Here is a 16,604-nt window from a genome sequence, read left to right as displayed (position 1 = left end):
GCACGTTCGAAGATCCGACTTTCAAGTCATCCGACCACCTCGCATCCCAGGCAAACCGCACTGCACTAGATGTGGAATGGGGATTTAAAATGCAATTAACCAAATCACCGAGAGCTGACCAGGATTACTGAAATATTGATGAGTTCGGGTTTGCTTCGGGCACGCCTGTCCGATCAGACACTTTGACCGTTCGAACGCTCGAGATAGATTCCGTCAGCACGACTGGACATTGCGGCAATCGTACCATCGTTCGATAAATCGTATTTAGCAGGTGATGAAATTAGCACCTCGGGAAGGGCGTCAGCAGTAGTGTGTTATACCATTTAATTAAGGATTGCTTCTGCACATGCTAATTTGATTTCAACTTTGTGTTTGATAATGAAGAGCCCGGTTTTTTTCACAGTTGCTCTCAAAGGCGCTGCATAACTGTTCCTTTAAAAAAAAGGTGAGACTATATTACAAAAACTGGTAATTCATAAAATGTTCTATCAACATAGCAACAAAGCGTTTCAATTGAAATGCAATTAAAAAATCATTTTCTTCACTACGCTTCCTGCTCCAACAGAATAATCAGCCACACGTCATAATATGCTCATCCTTACCCGCGTTTTTTCAGTACACCCATCCTGTTTGAGATAAGAATTAGCAAATTAAACAGCGTAAATTACATCAAAAAGCTTGAGCAGCGCTTCAAAAGCTTCACTTGCCGGTCGCAGCCACGACCCGTACGAACGAGATGAACCATTTTTGCCCTTTGCTTCCAAACGGACGCCTCTGCTGGATGATTCCTTTTGAACCAGCACCAGCAAAATCACGAAACCAAACACTAATATTTCCACAGAAGATTAAACCCCTCCTCGCTATGCTACAAACCACGGTACCTTCCCTGTGTGTGTGTGGTTCATTTAATTTGAATTTGAATTTCAAAAGAATATCAAACGCTCCGGCTTTTCCCCTTTTCTCTGGCACAAACGAACAGCAGCCACGTTTGTAACCTTTGCTCACGGTTATCAGATCATCACGGTGCGGAGAGTGGTCCGCCAGAAAAGGAGAATTTCATTCGAACCTCTTGAGCGTGCGTATGTCTGAGTGTATGTGTATCTTAATGCCAGAACCGAAGTTGATTACAAATTCTTGGAAATAATCTTCAACCGAGCAGTTCACACCGGGCGCAAGATTGAAGGATGTTCTGCTCATCAGACAGATCATTTCCATTTCCATCAGGTACCTTTCGCCTATGATGTTTTGGAAGCAAAAGTTCGATCCAGCCAGTCGGAAAGGTAACGAAATAAACGTCAGTGAAACGGTGTGTTTCTTATGAAAGAAGTTAATTCGATAATTGAAGATAGATTAACACTAATGAAATATGATCCAGCAAAAGCGGTAACCGAAATGGCCTATGTTTAAAGATCGTAAAGGTGTTCTTTATCAGGAATCAACCTGCAATACTACTCCTTGACTGTATATACCTTCTTAGTAATTGTTTTTACCTGTTAAAAATAATTTCCTAATCAATACTTTTCCAAGTAAAGCATCATTTTATGTGTTGTTTCATTTCAGCAATGGAGGTTTTCGACCGGTACTGGATAATGGACAGCCAAGGACTACGCCTCCGTTGTTCTTGCCGCCACATCTAGCGTCACTTAGTTCCCAGTTCACACCACCGTTGTTTCCCAGCTTGAAAGGTAGACAAATTTAGTTACATTTATACTCACATCGTTTCTAGGATATATCGATACTTTTATTATGAAATAAAAGCTTTCTTAACATAATGTTTTTCAAGGTTGAACGTATTAAACAAACGTCGAAATAATTGTTTATAAAAAAATACTCAATTACTGTAAATAATTACTGGAGACAGATATCTACAGAAAGATCTATAATTGCTCTTAACATATAAGATTTTTATATAAAAAAACAGTACTACATAAGCTTTTCGGGGAGCAAATTTACACTAATAAAGTTAAGTTTCTCATTACCCAAAGTTTCATTTCATAATCCTAATGAATCTGCCCAGAAAGCTCTTAGCGATATGCCAAGTGCAGGCGAGAGACAGGAGCATCTTGCCATAATAACCTACGCGTTGGTACCACCAGCAACCGACAGCTCCCACAGCAGAAAAGACGGTCTCTCACCTCACGATAGTAATGTTCCCTAACCGTTACAGAGCGGTGCCGTTCCAAAGTGATGCTAATTAATTATTCACTTGTGCACAATATTGATAATTTAAACAGCATCAAATTACACTTTAACGGCATGATTATGTCTCGCCTCCCACCCCAAACTTTAACTCCCCTAAAGACGGCAGAGAAGGAATCCCTTTTTTACCACCACTTCCACCTATCATCCTCTACTCCGAATAAGGGGACGCCCGAATACGATGGAAAATTTAATAAACGAAAAGCGAAGGGCTGCACCTGCTGATCACAGGAGAACTGCTTGTATTTTCGGTGCCTTTTTCGGTACGGACATTAAGGTGTTGCAGGAAAAGCCACAAGACGTTCCGTTCTGCACTTGTTTGCAAACTCTTGGTTCGGCTTGGAGATGGTTCTGTCGTCTGCGGGGTTGATGGAGTTGAGCTTCGCTACCGACACGATAGTACTAATAGTTCAAAGAAACAGGCTGCAATGGACTTGGGGGCAAACGCGATGCGGTTTTCTTGCCCATTTTTGGAATGTTCTTGCCCCGGAGTCGGTACACCAGTCGGGGATAGTAGCTTGAGCTAAGAAGATTAGTAAGCGCCACACCACTCCGGCAGATGAAAACCTGCTTGATTGAAGTGCATCGGAACAAACTTCCGACCGAAGCAAAGGCACGTAATACGGAAGCACTATTTTGCTGGATAACTCTTACACCCATAGCTCACGGACGCCTTGTAGGGGATGAATTATTCATCCAGAACGCAACGTAGCACCTTGTCTTATTGGCCGGATCGTTGCGATACTTTGCGCTTGATACGAGCGCAAGGAACGGAACTATTTGAGACTGAAGGAACGGCAAAATATCGTTCTCCTAACGATACCGTGACGAGCGGAAGATGGTTGACAAGGGACAACATGTTCCTTACAAAAGGATGCTTTCCTCACCGAAGTCAAGTGAGCGCCCTATCATTCCATCAACTTTCACCACAACCATGTCGTGCAACTGATGAAGATGATGTAAAACAATTTTCTCTGTACATTAAAATATAATTCTGATTTACCGCGGAAAAGATTTATGCTAGCGATACTTGAATTAGTCAGCTGGAGTGAAATCAAGGAACGAACGAGTGCTGGGTTTCGTTGGTGCGTTTTGCATGCGTTTCTTGGAAATGATCCAATGCATGTACTCTTTTGATGAAAATCTATAAATATTGATTAAATATTCTTCACAATCAGGTTTCACCCGTAATCATAATACTAACATGTTATGCTACAATATATTTGATAAACGTAACACATGTGACGTAGATACTTATACTTTTAGAAACAAATTTGGTTTCAAAAACTTTTCTGCAATTATTTTGCCATATAATTGCCAATAAATTCAAAAAAAAAGTTACTATTTTAAGTTGTTATATTTGTTAAATAGTAAAATCTAATATTTAATTAAACGATACATGTTCCACGCGCAATTCCCGGCTAATGCCTACAAAGCTACGCAAATTAAAGCTACGAAAACAAGCTTACTTTAAGCAGCACCATTATCAGGACCAAACATTTTCGATTCATGAAAGATTTACTTCCATAACAACTTTGTCAAATGATGCTCACACTGTAACGACAGGGTTCTTTCACCCTTAAACCGCTATTATCAACAACCAGACACCTAGTCTCGGCTGTTGTCTCCCGAACCGCAAGCATCCTCTAAAGTCTCACGTTCATGGTTATTTACTTGTCCTTTACCTAACCATGCCATCCGACCGCAAACAAAGCCGGATACACATCCGGATCTTACACGGGCCACGACAACGAAACAACGATGGCGCACCGTTTTCGCTCACCCAGAATCGCCTTTTAATTCGTTTACCAGCGTCAATATCAAGTTAAAACACCCGTAAAAATAAATTTAAATTTCATTACATCCCGGATGGCAGGAAGCCGGGTGTGCGCGGCGACAGAAAATAAAAACTCCACCCAAATGCGCCCCTAGCCTAAGATGTCGCCGTTTGCTTGCCGGTAAAGGTGAAGAGCGAGCGGGAAACATTTTTACGGCGTAAAGTTTTATAAAATTCCTACCACACTCATACATGCATAAGCTCCCGTTAACTCAATATACGCTTACGTTTTTGTCAAATTGAAACGAGGTGCCAAATTTTTCTTTCCCAAAGCATCAGAGTCGCTGGTTAGTAAATGGTAAAAAAAACGCTCAACACCTGTGCTTCTGCCACCGTTTAGCTTACAAGGGATATAGCATACCATTTCGTTTTGGTTTAATTTTACAACTCGTGGTGCCAGCGGCTATTCAATTTAAACTACACTACTGCAATCCAGCGCAACATGTTTCATTAATGGAGACGCATGGTGGATCGAAAAAAGTAATGGAGACGCCCAGTCTGTGGTATGCTCTTGTTTTCCGCCACGACACAAACCATTATTCTTACAACACAACGATTTGCATAGATCGTACCACAAAAAAATTGAAACCAATTCTCTTTCCTTTGCTTTTTCATCCTTGTTGTATTAAATTATAATTTAATGAGATGAGCACAAGATTCCCTCAGGGCGATTGTTTGGACAAATTGAGTTAAACATAATTAAGCAGATTAAACCTCACCGGAGGTCCGAGGTCCATGATTGTATGTTGCCGATAATATGTAAAAATGGCTAAACAAAAATAGGGCATGCGGGACGATTGTCGAATGGCTTATAAAGTCTAATATAAATAGAACTGGTACGCCCCATATTCCATAGATAACAAATTAACAGTATTTTGGAGTATTTTTAACAACAACATAATTTTATAAATACACAGGGACTAACCCAAACGCTTTTCCGTTTGATTGCACTTTCAGCTGCATTCCCTGGGCTATGTTCTTGCTGTCCGGTAAAAGCTCCCACAACGACCGGCTCATCCTCATCACCCACGTGCAGTTCTTCTTCCCCACCCTCCACCAGCTCCCTTACCGGCTCGGTAGTTGGATCATCAGCTTCAGGACTCTCATCAATCACCAATTCGGTTGTAAACAGTGGACTACCGGATCCTCGATCGTCCTCCGTCGCTGAGCTACGTCGCAAGGCACAGGAACATTCAGCCGCCCTGCTACATTCATTGCAAGCAGCCGCTGCTGCCGGACTCGCCTTTCCTGGGTTCCATTTGCCACCGCTCACGCTACACTCAGCGCTCAGCAGTGCAGGACGAAAGCCGTCTGACTTCATCAACGATCTTTCGATGCATCATCACCATCACCACCACCATTTGGCGGCAGCAGCAGCGGCGTCGGCTGGTGCGCATCATCTAGCCGGAGCAGGTCATCTGGCAAGCATGCATCACATTCCAAACAATAATAACAATAGTAACAATACAACCAACAACAATAACACGCCAGGTAGCAATAGCGGAAGTCCATCGGAAAACAGAACCATCGTGTCACATGCAGACTCACCCCGATCCCCAAGATCACTCGCCAGCTCTGGTAACGAAAAGCTTGACTCTAACGAATAAAGGAGTTTGCATTCTACAATATGAACATTAAATTCCACAATAACTCACGAGGAAATATTCATAACATAACCCTGACTAACAGGTGAACTGAATCTAAAATAATACTCGATTCTAAAACGTTCATCTATTGCTTAGTTAAGTGAAAGCATTTCGCTTTACAGATTTGACACCGATTATCGGCAAGATTGAATTCTTCGAATTCTGCAATAAAAAGCATTGTTCAAAAGACAAATAAGGTACGTTAAAGGAATAAATTTAAATGTTAGTAAAAACAACAAAAAATAAGAAAATAGCACTGTCTGAGGTAGAACTTTGATAAATTGTACATTGTAAAATAAACATTTCTTTTAACACGTAACTTCAAATACCATTTTGGAAAATAAAACATGGCTTAGAACAACGCGGGAAGTTCCATCAAAGGGCAAGCAAAGAACAATGAACATCTACATGTAGATTATAATAACATACTAAATGCACACGTTTAATGCTAGTGATTAAATAAGAATCAAAATGCCAACACACGCACACCTTTGTACAAAAAAAGATTCTGCGCAGTATTCATTAGCAATAACTAAACGTTTGATATACCACATAAAAGAGAGGAAGAAAAAAAACAGACAGATTTCACCATATTTCTTTCAGTGCCGTCTCTTTAGGCTGAACATATAAAGACACATACTTGTATTACTCTATAAACACATGCAACTAACAAGAAAAAATTCCATGTAAACCCGTCGATTAAATAGAAGCATCGTAGATAATTATTACAGAAATAAGCATGCGGAAAACAAATAGTTCGAAATGTGCCAGCAATATTATTATGTATTATGAAGCTAGAAACAAACAAAAATGCACACCCATAGGAATCGTAAGGATATATTTTCCCCCAGTGCAACAAATAAAGTTCAATAGATTAGAGGGCAACACCAGCAAACAAAAGCGTACAGTTACATGCATACTTTTAAACATGTATATTAATGAATATTATAAAAGTACGGTAGAGGTCGCTGTAAATCGATAGAATACATTTCGTTTTTCTAGTTCATCATGAACATGAAATAAACAATAAAATGCAATTAAAATGTTCTTAAACCGTCATCGTTATTTACCTGCCTTGATTTACGTATGGACGTATTAGTGATATCTCACATGATTTAATTTCTTAGAACTAGGATATGTTCACCATAAGACCAAAGTTTTTGGGTATACAGATATTTAATTTCATTATAAATTAATTCATAAATCGCTAAATATTCAAATAATAAAAACAAAATATTATTTTAAATATTCATCAAATATTCTTCAAAGACTTGTAATTCACACAACCCAAGCATATTCATACCAAACCCAAAAGTGGTGCAATAAAACTCCACTATTCGGGACAATTTTTTTTAAACATGCGGTATTATAACTCGCTTTGATTATGTATAAATGGTTTGATTAGTGTTAACATATTTTCTTCACATTAAGTCTTTTAATGTAACATCTTTACGTACTGCGTTGTTGTATCCTTCTTTGTACCGGTACCAAATCGGACTTTTCACTATGGCATCAGTTCCACCTGGAAAAAAACAAAAAAAAAACAAATAACTTGTTAATGGGTTTATGGGACCCTTTATGTGAGATAGGAAAACTATTCAAGGTATTCAAAAATAATACATATAGTGAACGAGTGAAATTCTTTGCACTAAAGCTAGATTTTGCATTATGGCGTCTATTTATTCTTCTTGTGCTGAAGACCTTAATCTTGAGGATGGCCATATGATTTGCTGCTGTTATTGTGAAGCTGCGTTTCATTTCAGCTGTGTGAAAGTCTGAGAAGAGTTGCTGCAGAAAATCATCGTGTATCAAGAATTACATTACAGCTGTCCGAGGTGCTAATAACCAACCCTAACCAACCCGTAATGTAATAATCAACCCTCGCAGCACAAGGCGAGAGCAGATAACATCTCCCCGCAGCTTTTGAAGCGATGAGACTTAATGTCATAATGAGCGCTTGCCAAGGAAATGCGGGTTTGGTTTCTCATTATCAAAATCGACAAACGGATGGCACCCGAGGTTGGCCTGGTTCGATTTTTACCGCTCGTTAATCGCTCACAGGACGTCATCGGATTTGATTTACTTCGTAAAGTTGTGAATCCGGAGACCATGGATTCTCTCTCTTTCAAAGTAAGATCCCTGCATCTTTCCTTGAGTTGGCTCTCAAACTGGCACATCGGGCTGAGGTTGCACGAAATCATAAACCTCGACCGTGCAACTACTAATTTGCAAACACCAACGGTTCCTGTCCCACAACATCAACCAAACAAGAAACCCTAATCACACAAACTCCTTGATTATTATCCCCGACTGTGACTGGCCAACAAAAGGAATATTCAGCTATCCTGGCTAATCGTAACTTTCGCAATAGCGATACGCAACAAGCACACAGCTCATGAAGATCACAATATCAAACGCGATTTGACGATCATTTATCCCACACACACACTACGAGCAACCAACTGCTCGTTAATGCAACAATTAACCGGCGCTACTTACCTAGCCTCACGCTGCATGTTACCGCTCAAGCCAGGCCTTCCCAACCAAACACAAGAATTGCACACTACGATCTTCCGTTTCACTACCAAAACTACCATAAGAGGGTTTCGCACTAAATACACGCACTACATACACAACGCACTACACGTAACCGATTAAGAATACGCACTCACTAAGACACGGTTATGCAATTCCATCCTGTCGTCCTCGCTATGTGGACCCGAATGCGTGGGCTGTCGATGCGACCGAAACACGAGCGAGAAATCGTATACACATGCAAGCCGGAGGTGTACTAATTGCTTGTTCATCGGTGTTTGTGTCGCAGAAACTTAGCTTACTTGACACCTCGCTTGAACAGCTTTGGATAATTCATATATTCACTCAGATACACATATTCATCGGTGCCATTTACATTGTGCCAAACCGACCTAAAGATCATAATATCTTCACAACTTTGATCATTAGATTAGTATGTTAATAAACCATGCAAAATCTTCACAAAGGTGTGAACCATAGATTCGCTCTCTTTCAAATTAAGAATCGTCGCATCTTTTCTTGAATTGGCTCTAACACCGGCCACGTGGCCCATCGCACTGGGGGTTCGCGAAATCATAAACACACTACACACACGCACTATATACACTGATTTTGCAATACACGTCACCGATACAAATTATAATATAATTGCACTCACTGAAACACGATTACGCAATTCCAACCTACCGTGCCCGCTATTTGGACCCGAATGAGACCACGCATTCACCGATGCCCACCGAAACGATCGTAACTGGAGCAACAGTAAACACATGCGAGGCGGAGGTGTACTAATAGCTTGTTCATCAGTGTTTGTGACACAGGCTTACCTGACACCTCGCTTGATCAGCTCTGATAACGGTAAAATCATGGACTAGCCCTGTACACATGTTCATCGGTGCCGTTTATATTCTGTCAAATCGAACTAAAGATCCTAATACCTTCACAACTCTGATCAATAGCATTACTAGAATAATAACTCGTGCAATATCCAATGACATGATTATTTTGTTTGTAGATGACCCAATAATTCGTTTAGACCCACACCACCCAGCCTGATAACGATGTTGATATAACGATGCAAATGCCAGAAATCTTTTATAAACGAGCCATAGTGCAGCACAATAGCTTGAAAAACCCCTTTTTACAAAGCTGGGAACGTTAGAAACGTAGACTTGATGAACTGATAATCAATTTTGACAACCACTATCATACTGACCTGTATAACTCAATTGACAAAGCATTGTCTGCTTTTACGAGCTTACAATCGTGCACCTCAAATATATAAAACGAACTAAAGCCTATCATCTAAGGCAATGGTTTTTAAGGAAATCTGCAATCTATTTGACTTCCTTGTCCCATTAAAATCATTCAAATGCCTTCTTAAAACAAAGCAAAAATAGATAATATATATAAAGTTTAGGGATAAGACAATTTTAGAACCATTGTTATCCGCTGAATGATTAAATGGATAAATAAATAATCTTCTGATATCATCAGAAAGAAAATCTTTCAAAACTAGCTAACGTTAGCCGTCCGGGAACTTTCTATCTAGCAGCCTAACGATCTCCAGCACATAAGCAATTTGATTTGTGACACGTTAAACTTACCTTCCTTCACCGATAGTACTGTTTCCTTCGTATATATCCGACCGAAAAAGTCCTTCGAAACCTGTAAAAGGCACAACAAATAAAGGGAAAGGGATTAAATATTTTTTCGGAGTGTATAGTAGAGGTCAACGTTTTACGAAAGCTAGCTGTGGCACGCAACAAGATGCCCGTATAAACAGTTTATATTTTTAACGAAAAATAAAGTTGGACAACATGGGGATTTCGTCCATACCCTTTATATCCAAGAAACGAACAAACTAACAACTAACAATGATCATGGGCCGGTGGATTCTCAACCTAAATACAGGTTCTATTACGATGCCATTTTTCTCTGGGGTATTAAACAAAGTTGTCGCGAATTGACATATAATTTGAACTTACATAATATAAATGGTACCAACCGGAAAATGATATTTACGTGCAATTATTTCCTTTTCGTGACTTCATGTGGTTTAGAGTGGAAACTTCTTATAACAATACTTCGGAATCGTAAAGTTACGTATAGTGTAGGAATTTGGACTTGCCGTAGCAAGGACTGACTATCCGGCTACGTGGTAAAATAAGTCTAGTAAGCCAGAAATGGCCGGCGTGACCTGTAAGGTCGTTAAGCCAAGAAGAAGAAGAAGTGTAGGAATTTGGAGAAATATTTTCCCCATTTGCCATTTATATAACAATGCACCAGGATAAATGCACACAAGTGCAGTAAAATTTTTACCGAAGCAAATTTTTATATTTGTATAAAAAAATCTTTCAAACAGGGAGAAACCTTTGCTCAGCATGAAATATAACTTCCATTGCATAAGATCATTCGCAGTGCACTAAATAAAGCGAGAAACCGATACACCATTTATCCCAAAAGTTCCATTCATTCTAACGTTTTTGGATTGTATGCTTCCCTGGCTTTCCTGGCTACCCATCATCTACCACTTACGTCTATATATCCCGATCGTCCCGACAGTACCCGGGGCATCTACATCGTTAAGATGCAATAAAAATAAATCAACTGAATTTCCCTTCGTTTGGGTTTCCGTTACTTGGAAAATTGTTTAACACACTGAATTACGTTCGAGCGAATTTTTCGGCTTCAGTTGCGGTTCGTGTTCGGTTGGGTTGTTATGTTTCTCACTACTGCTGAAGCAATTGGCTAGATTTGGGCTAACCTTCTCGTTTATGTTGCATCACCACTCTTCTATCGACCTTTCCGCACATGTGCTCACATGTTGCGTGATTTGAGCGAACCGTGTTCCTACTTATGTTTGTTCCTTTCTCGTACAAAGCAAGGCATCCAATTCCGGTAGGCTAGTGGATATTGAAGCTAACAAAAACAAAATCTCACAAAGAAGCACTAAGGACCTTCTTTCCCAGAAGCCGGTCTCGCTAAGATACTCAAATAAAACGAGAACAAGCGTAAACGTAACCCTGATAAACGGAAGTCCAGCAAGCAAGCAGGGATGATTACTTTTATTGCCTCTTTATGGTTCACCCCGCTACTGTCCGGGAGCATCTTTTTTCGATCCGAAGTCACTGGATGATACCAGTGAAGATTTGAACCACCATCAAGGATAGGAAAAATTGCCTTTCCCACCTCCATAATCAACCGCACAGCTTTTGCTCTAATGCATCTTCGCTGCTCATAACGACTGGTAAGCGATCGATTAAGTTGATGTTTATCTTTTGATTTCATAGCTTAAAATAAAAATAAAAACAATCTACCACCTTGCCAAAGAACGAAATTTTTAAGATGTTCAGAATAAGAAAAAATTTCAGCAGAGAAGTAAGAAATGAGCACAAATAGAGGAAAATAATAATCGATTCAAATCTTTTCAAAAATTGATTATTGAATTGATTTTACAAGTTAATGCTGTAGAATTAACGAAAAATAAGTAGAAATCAATATATTGAAGATTCAGCACAGTGATAGCTTTAAATAAAATCAGTGCCATTCTCTCGTTGCTAACGCGTTCAAAATGATCCCGTACGAACGAGTTTCCGTTTATGTAATTACACGTATAAAGACATCCTTAACGATCCTGACACCATCCATAAATGGAACCTGACCACTCAACCGGCCCGCACACTTCCGGTCCAAAGCAAACACATTCGCATTCAAAGCTAGCCAGAATAAGGCGAAAAATCCCCCCCATCCCAATGTGGACAGTACAAGATTTACGTCCTACGGACGTTGGTTCTTCTATTGCATCGGTTTTTCCTTTTCCTTTCACTTTGTTCACCATCTTGGACCCATACTCCGAGCGGGCGGAATGATGATGCTTGGATCACGAAAGTAGTAAGTGCTACGCAAACTCACCGGGTGGGCCGTAGAATCCTTGACCAGTTCCATTCACCAACGAGCGGAAAAACACGATGCACGAAGGAATGAAAACAGACGGCAGGTCTAAGTTACAGGGGAATAATATAATATTCTCTATCTTCACGGAACAACGATTACGTTTGCGACCCGTTGGCGCGACCCATACACTGTCCATCCTTTTCGAAAACGGGGTGTTACCAAAAGAGAAATTTGTTTCCCCTATGTCTAACCGTACGTTGCCCTACTCGGGAGAAAAGATCTTATTTTTATTAAGCATTCAACTAACGCAAATGTGCTTTTTTTCGTAACACTCACAAAAAACGAACACACACATCAATTCTTCGGTTTGTAAGTCAGCGTGAACGGAAAGGAAAAACACCCGAACTCACAGATTGGGTCACTGGCAAATAATAAATCCTCTAATGGTATCCGGTTCGGTTGCCCCGCTGAGTATACTGACATCGCATGCAAACGAAGCACATTTCAAAGGGTAGTGGTAGGTGATTGAAGATGATAGTACCGCCATGCTGGGCAGTAAATGATTTTATGCATTAGCCTTTACTAGTGGCCATGCTTCTGATGCTGCTACTCGTCGATTAGGAAATGATAGTTGATTAGGAAAAAACGTACGAACGAGAAATGTTACACCGCTTCCATCGATAAATGATGGAATAAGTAGAAAATGAATGATAATCAATCTTTTCACATACCCTAAACGATCAATTACAATTGTGCTGATAAAGACATGTGATCAATAACACACCATCGAGTGTAGAATCCAAGTGGAGTTGCATTTATAAGCTTATTATTGTTTCATCATACAATTAAAAACAACAACAAAAATTATGATTATGTATATTATGTAAGCTACAAAAAATGATCATAATTTATAGAAAACCCAACACTAACTCTTATAATAACAAATTATCCAATGAACAAAAGGAAGAAATCAACTAGTGTAATGGCAGAATAAATGTAACCACATTTTAGACTAAAGTAAATAAAATTTCAATAAAAAATTCTGTACAAAATAGGTGAAAAAACACTATCGGGAAACCTATCCATGATAAAGCGTTATCGAGTACGCATGAACGAAAAAAGGGTAGCACCGATCCAAAACGCCGGAATGTATCCAATCAATCTGAATAATAAAAAAATACATCTTAAATTGATCCTTGATGGCATAACTCTAAATTACCCTGTCTATCCGCTTCTCTTCTTTTGCTTCACTGTCTTCACCATAAGAGTAGTTTTTGGTTTTACCCTGTCAGAAGTGGAATAAAAACACGACTAACGAGAAGAAGAAACGATAGCTGGATCTGCTTACAAATTTTTGCTCGGATCTTTCTTTGTGTGACCATCCAAACTCAGCAACAACCCTTCCGAAACTTATCATCCAACCGGGCAGCAGCCCAAAATGGAAGACCAGACAAGGAGGTGGCAAACGTATCGAAAATTGTGTACAATTTTTCATTTCACCCTTCCTCCAGTGCAGAATGTGCCTTTGGAGGCGCCATATTTCTATGTTCGCTTACGTAGGAACGCGGATGACGGAACGCAATTTCTACCCTACTATGTTTCTTTTCCCTTCCATTGCGGCAGCTTAAGAAATCGGGCACCAACAAGAACGGTGGATCCAAACCGTTCTCATTCATGCACCATCTCGAACGCAATGCATGTGACGATAAGGGAAGCTTGCAGTACATGGGAAAGGTATTATATTGAATGCTTTATTTTATTTATTTTGCTGCATCACACCCACATTCCCCTGTGTCCACAAACAGCCACACACACATATATACTTGGCATGGGTGAATGGTTCGTTTTTATTTTATGTTGCCCCGACTTCAGCAGCCTCGGTGACGGCATGGTATGGAACATCGAATGTTACCAGGAGAATTTTTTCATGCTTCCACTGATTCTGGATGAATAATTTTTTTGGGCACACCTTCTTATCTTGGCATGCGCATCCAAGGATATTGATGCAAAATTCGTAGGAAAAATCGGTCACAAATTATAGAAGGAAGACAGACTCGAAGAAATAGGCTAAAGAAAATGCCGAATATGAAAATTTGCAAGGTAATAAGAATTCAATCCCCGTTTTTACTATAACTTGTCAAACTATCATGTTAAAATTTTCTAATTTTTACAAGGAATCCATTCCATCTTTCAATATGTAGCACAAACAAATACGAATATAAAACTTAGATATTGTTCATGCAATGATGGATATCTTGTTCCAATCATCCGAAAAAACACACACCAACAAACAGCACGATACATCAGTGCTTTAAAATGAGAAAGAATAATCAATCAATGTATGGAATACGATACGTAAAACACGTGTTACGTACGCAATCACAAGAAAGCTGCAATTATGGGGTGTAGAGCAGTCCTTTTCTTTTCGACTTCCAACGTACTAAAAGCATGTTTGCACTCCTTCACGAATAAACATAATGGGTAAAAAAATTTGTTCCTAACTAGAAGCCTTGTGCAGCACATTTTATTGAACGATTTATATAACAAGGAGTTAAAAAAACATATTTATTTAACCGTTATACTGAACATGCCTCGAGCTAGTACGGGGCTTCTTTCGAACTCATCAAATTCATGATTCGAAAGTATATAAATTATTCCATTCAACTATGAAGCTCATCAAACTTCCTTAAACAATCACGATAAGAAATTGTTCTACTCTACACCAAACAAATTGCGCAAACGGCTTGATTTCAATTTCATTGTACTCGATCCAACAGTCTACAAGCACCGATTCACCGGGAAACATTTGGCAATACGTACCAACGCTCAAAGATTGATTGCACTCAATTTCCAATCATCTTTTCCATATAAATTGAACCAGGTAATAGATTTTATAGCGTTTTCTTTTGTTTGCACCTTTCGGAAAACACCACCGAAAGTATCATCGTCTTGTAGAGTGGCTCTACTACTACCAGGGTACCACAGGCGTGCGAGACATTTGAATGGTAATGCAACGAAATGGAGTTTCACTTACCACTTGCTTCGTTTTCTGTACAATTTCCTTCGGCTTCAGTGTGCGCAGATGATTTGGCAGATCAGGCGATGACTTTGAAGCTTCTTGGATCTTCCCCGACGCTGGTACCCCATACTCTTTGTGGCTACCATTCGACGCACCTTTGAAGGTGCTTACTTTCGTTCTGGACGAGCTTGTGCCAGCGACAGTGCGACCGTTCTTTTCGTTTTCCAACAGTTTCGGTTGGGCTCGGCGCATTTGCTCCAGCTCGACTTCACGTGCCACAATCTGCTTGCCAAAGTAGGTGGAGCTTTGACCGGCAGTTCCCCCGAATGTGCACAACTGATCAAGATCCGGATTTAGCTGATACTGGTACGTTCCTTCGGGCGTTTTCAGTTGGATGTAGTTCAGCCCAAAATCTGCCATCACTTTCACCGTGTGCGTGAGGTCGGATTTTTCCCTACAAATAAATATGGAAAAGAAATCAGTAATAAATTCGCAAGCAATCGTGGGGATTTGTTTTCTCGAAGCTAATTCACTTACTTTTGAGATAACAATTGCAGAGAAACCGATCGCAGTGAGGGATTGATGACACGCTTCAACATCGGTATCGTATCGATTAGCACTGTTGCACCTTCGCCGATACCTTTTAAATGAGCGGACAGTCCTTTCCTCAGTCCTGTTAGTATAAGCTTCGTGCTGGCTAGTTTTTGCGAGTGCTGAAAATATATCAAATTATAAATATTAGGAGCATGAGAAACGAATTTCCAGCAATGTACTAGAAAAGCAACAACACCAAAATCTCCAAAAACTCACTCAAGTTTGCAACCAAAGTAAACATAATTCATAACTCAAGATGAAATCCATCTGGACCCAAAAAAAGCATCCGACAACTCCAAAATATGATCAAAATGAAAAACAAAAAAAGGAAAATTACATAAATTTTCCAACACAATTTCGCTCAAGCCTCTCGCAAATACACCCCTCACGATAGGAAACGAATCCGATCGTTCCCTTTTGTGCTGATAAGCCTAATAGAGGAACAAAAGCATACGAATAAAAGCGGAAATCTGTGAGAAAACAGTTCATCCCTTCAGGGCTTATTTTTGGTCTTGTCTTGCGCCACTCAGCTCGGTTCAGCAAGTCATGAACTTTTTTTTCTCTCATTGTTGCATCGAACGAAGCACGATTCGAGAAAACACAAAAAAATTAAAGGGTAAATTAATATTGAATAATTAATAGAATCATTTCATGAAAAAACACTCGCAAAAAACTTCATCCGCGAAAGGGTCTCTCTGTCTCTGGTCAGAGGCTCGGTATGTTTGTTTCCTTCATTTTGGGGCTTCTGCACGTGCATAAGCGGACAAATAGGTTTCTTTTATTCCCGTCCGTATATTGAGGTCAGGTCGCGTTCTTTTTTGTGTGTATGCGCGTATATTGGCCTCTTCATCTACGCTACTAATTTATCCGCACCCTG

The 16,604-nt window shown here is 39.8% G+C and overlaps 2 protein-coding genes across 9 annotated transcripts in view; one reads left to right on the top strand and one right to left on the bottom strand.

Moving 5' to 3' along the window:
- Positions 1–6,739, top strand: part of LOC125762133 (diencephalon/mesencephalon homeobox protein 1-like) — a 56,465-nt gene extending 49,726 nt beyond the window's left edge. For both annotated transcript variants that reach the window (XM_049423937.1, XM_049423936.1), the window contains 2 exons: positions 1,561–1,685; positions 4,994–6,739. In XM_049423937.1, coding sequence (XP_049279894.1) covers positions 1,561–1,685; positions 4,994–5,643 — 775 coding nt within the window. In that variant the 3' untranslated portion in view covers positions 5,644–6,739. The remainder of the gene's footprint in view (positions 1–1,560; positions 1,686–4,993) is intronic.
- LOC125762128 (chromosome transmission fidelity protein 18 homolog) overlaps positions 1–16,604 on the bottom strand; it is a 92,052-nt gene that overhangs the window by 67,290 nt on the left and 8,158 nt on the right. For 3 of the 7 annotated variants that reach the window (XR_007418167.1, XR_007418168.1, XM_049423921.1), the window contains exons 6-9: positions 15,671–15,846; positions 15,149–15,587; positions 9,825–9,885; positions 7,140–7,204 (exon numbers count right to left, since the gene is read on the bottom strand). Coding sequence is in view for 4 of the 7 variants with exons in the window: in XM_049423921.1 (XP_049279878.1) it covers positions 7,140–7,204; positions 9,825–9,885; positions 15,149–15,587; positions 15,671–15,846 (741 nt within the window). In the remaining 3 variants the exon portion in view is untranslated. Of the gene's footprint in view, positions 1–6,823; positions 7,205–8,181; positions 8,415–9,824; positions 9,886–15,148; positions 15,588–15,670; positions 15,847–16,604 lie in introns of those variants that run through there. The other 4 variants (XM_049423924.1, XM_049423923.1, XR_007418169.1 and 1 more) reach the window with 3 other exon arrangements.

Source organism: Anopheles funestus, chromosome 2RL (genome assembly GCF_943734845.2).
Source record: "Anopheles funestus chromosome 2RL, idAnoFuneDA-416_04, whole genome shotgun sequence".
Classification (NCBI taxonomy): domain Eukaryota; kingdom Metazoa; phylum Arthropoda; class Insecta; order Diptera; family Culicidae; genus Anopheles; species Anopheles funestus.
Note: the sequence above shows the minus strand (reverse complement) of the source record. Positions and strands in the feature narration are given on the sequence as shown.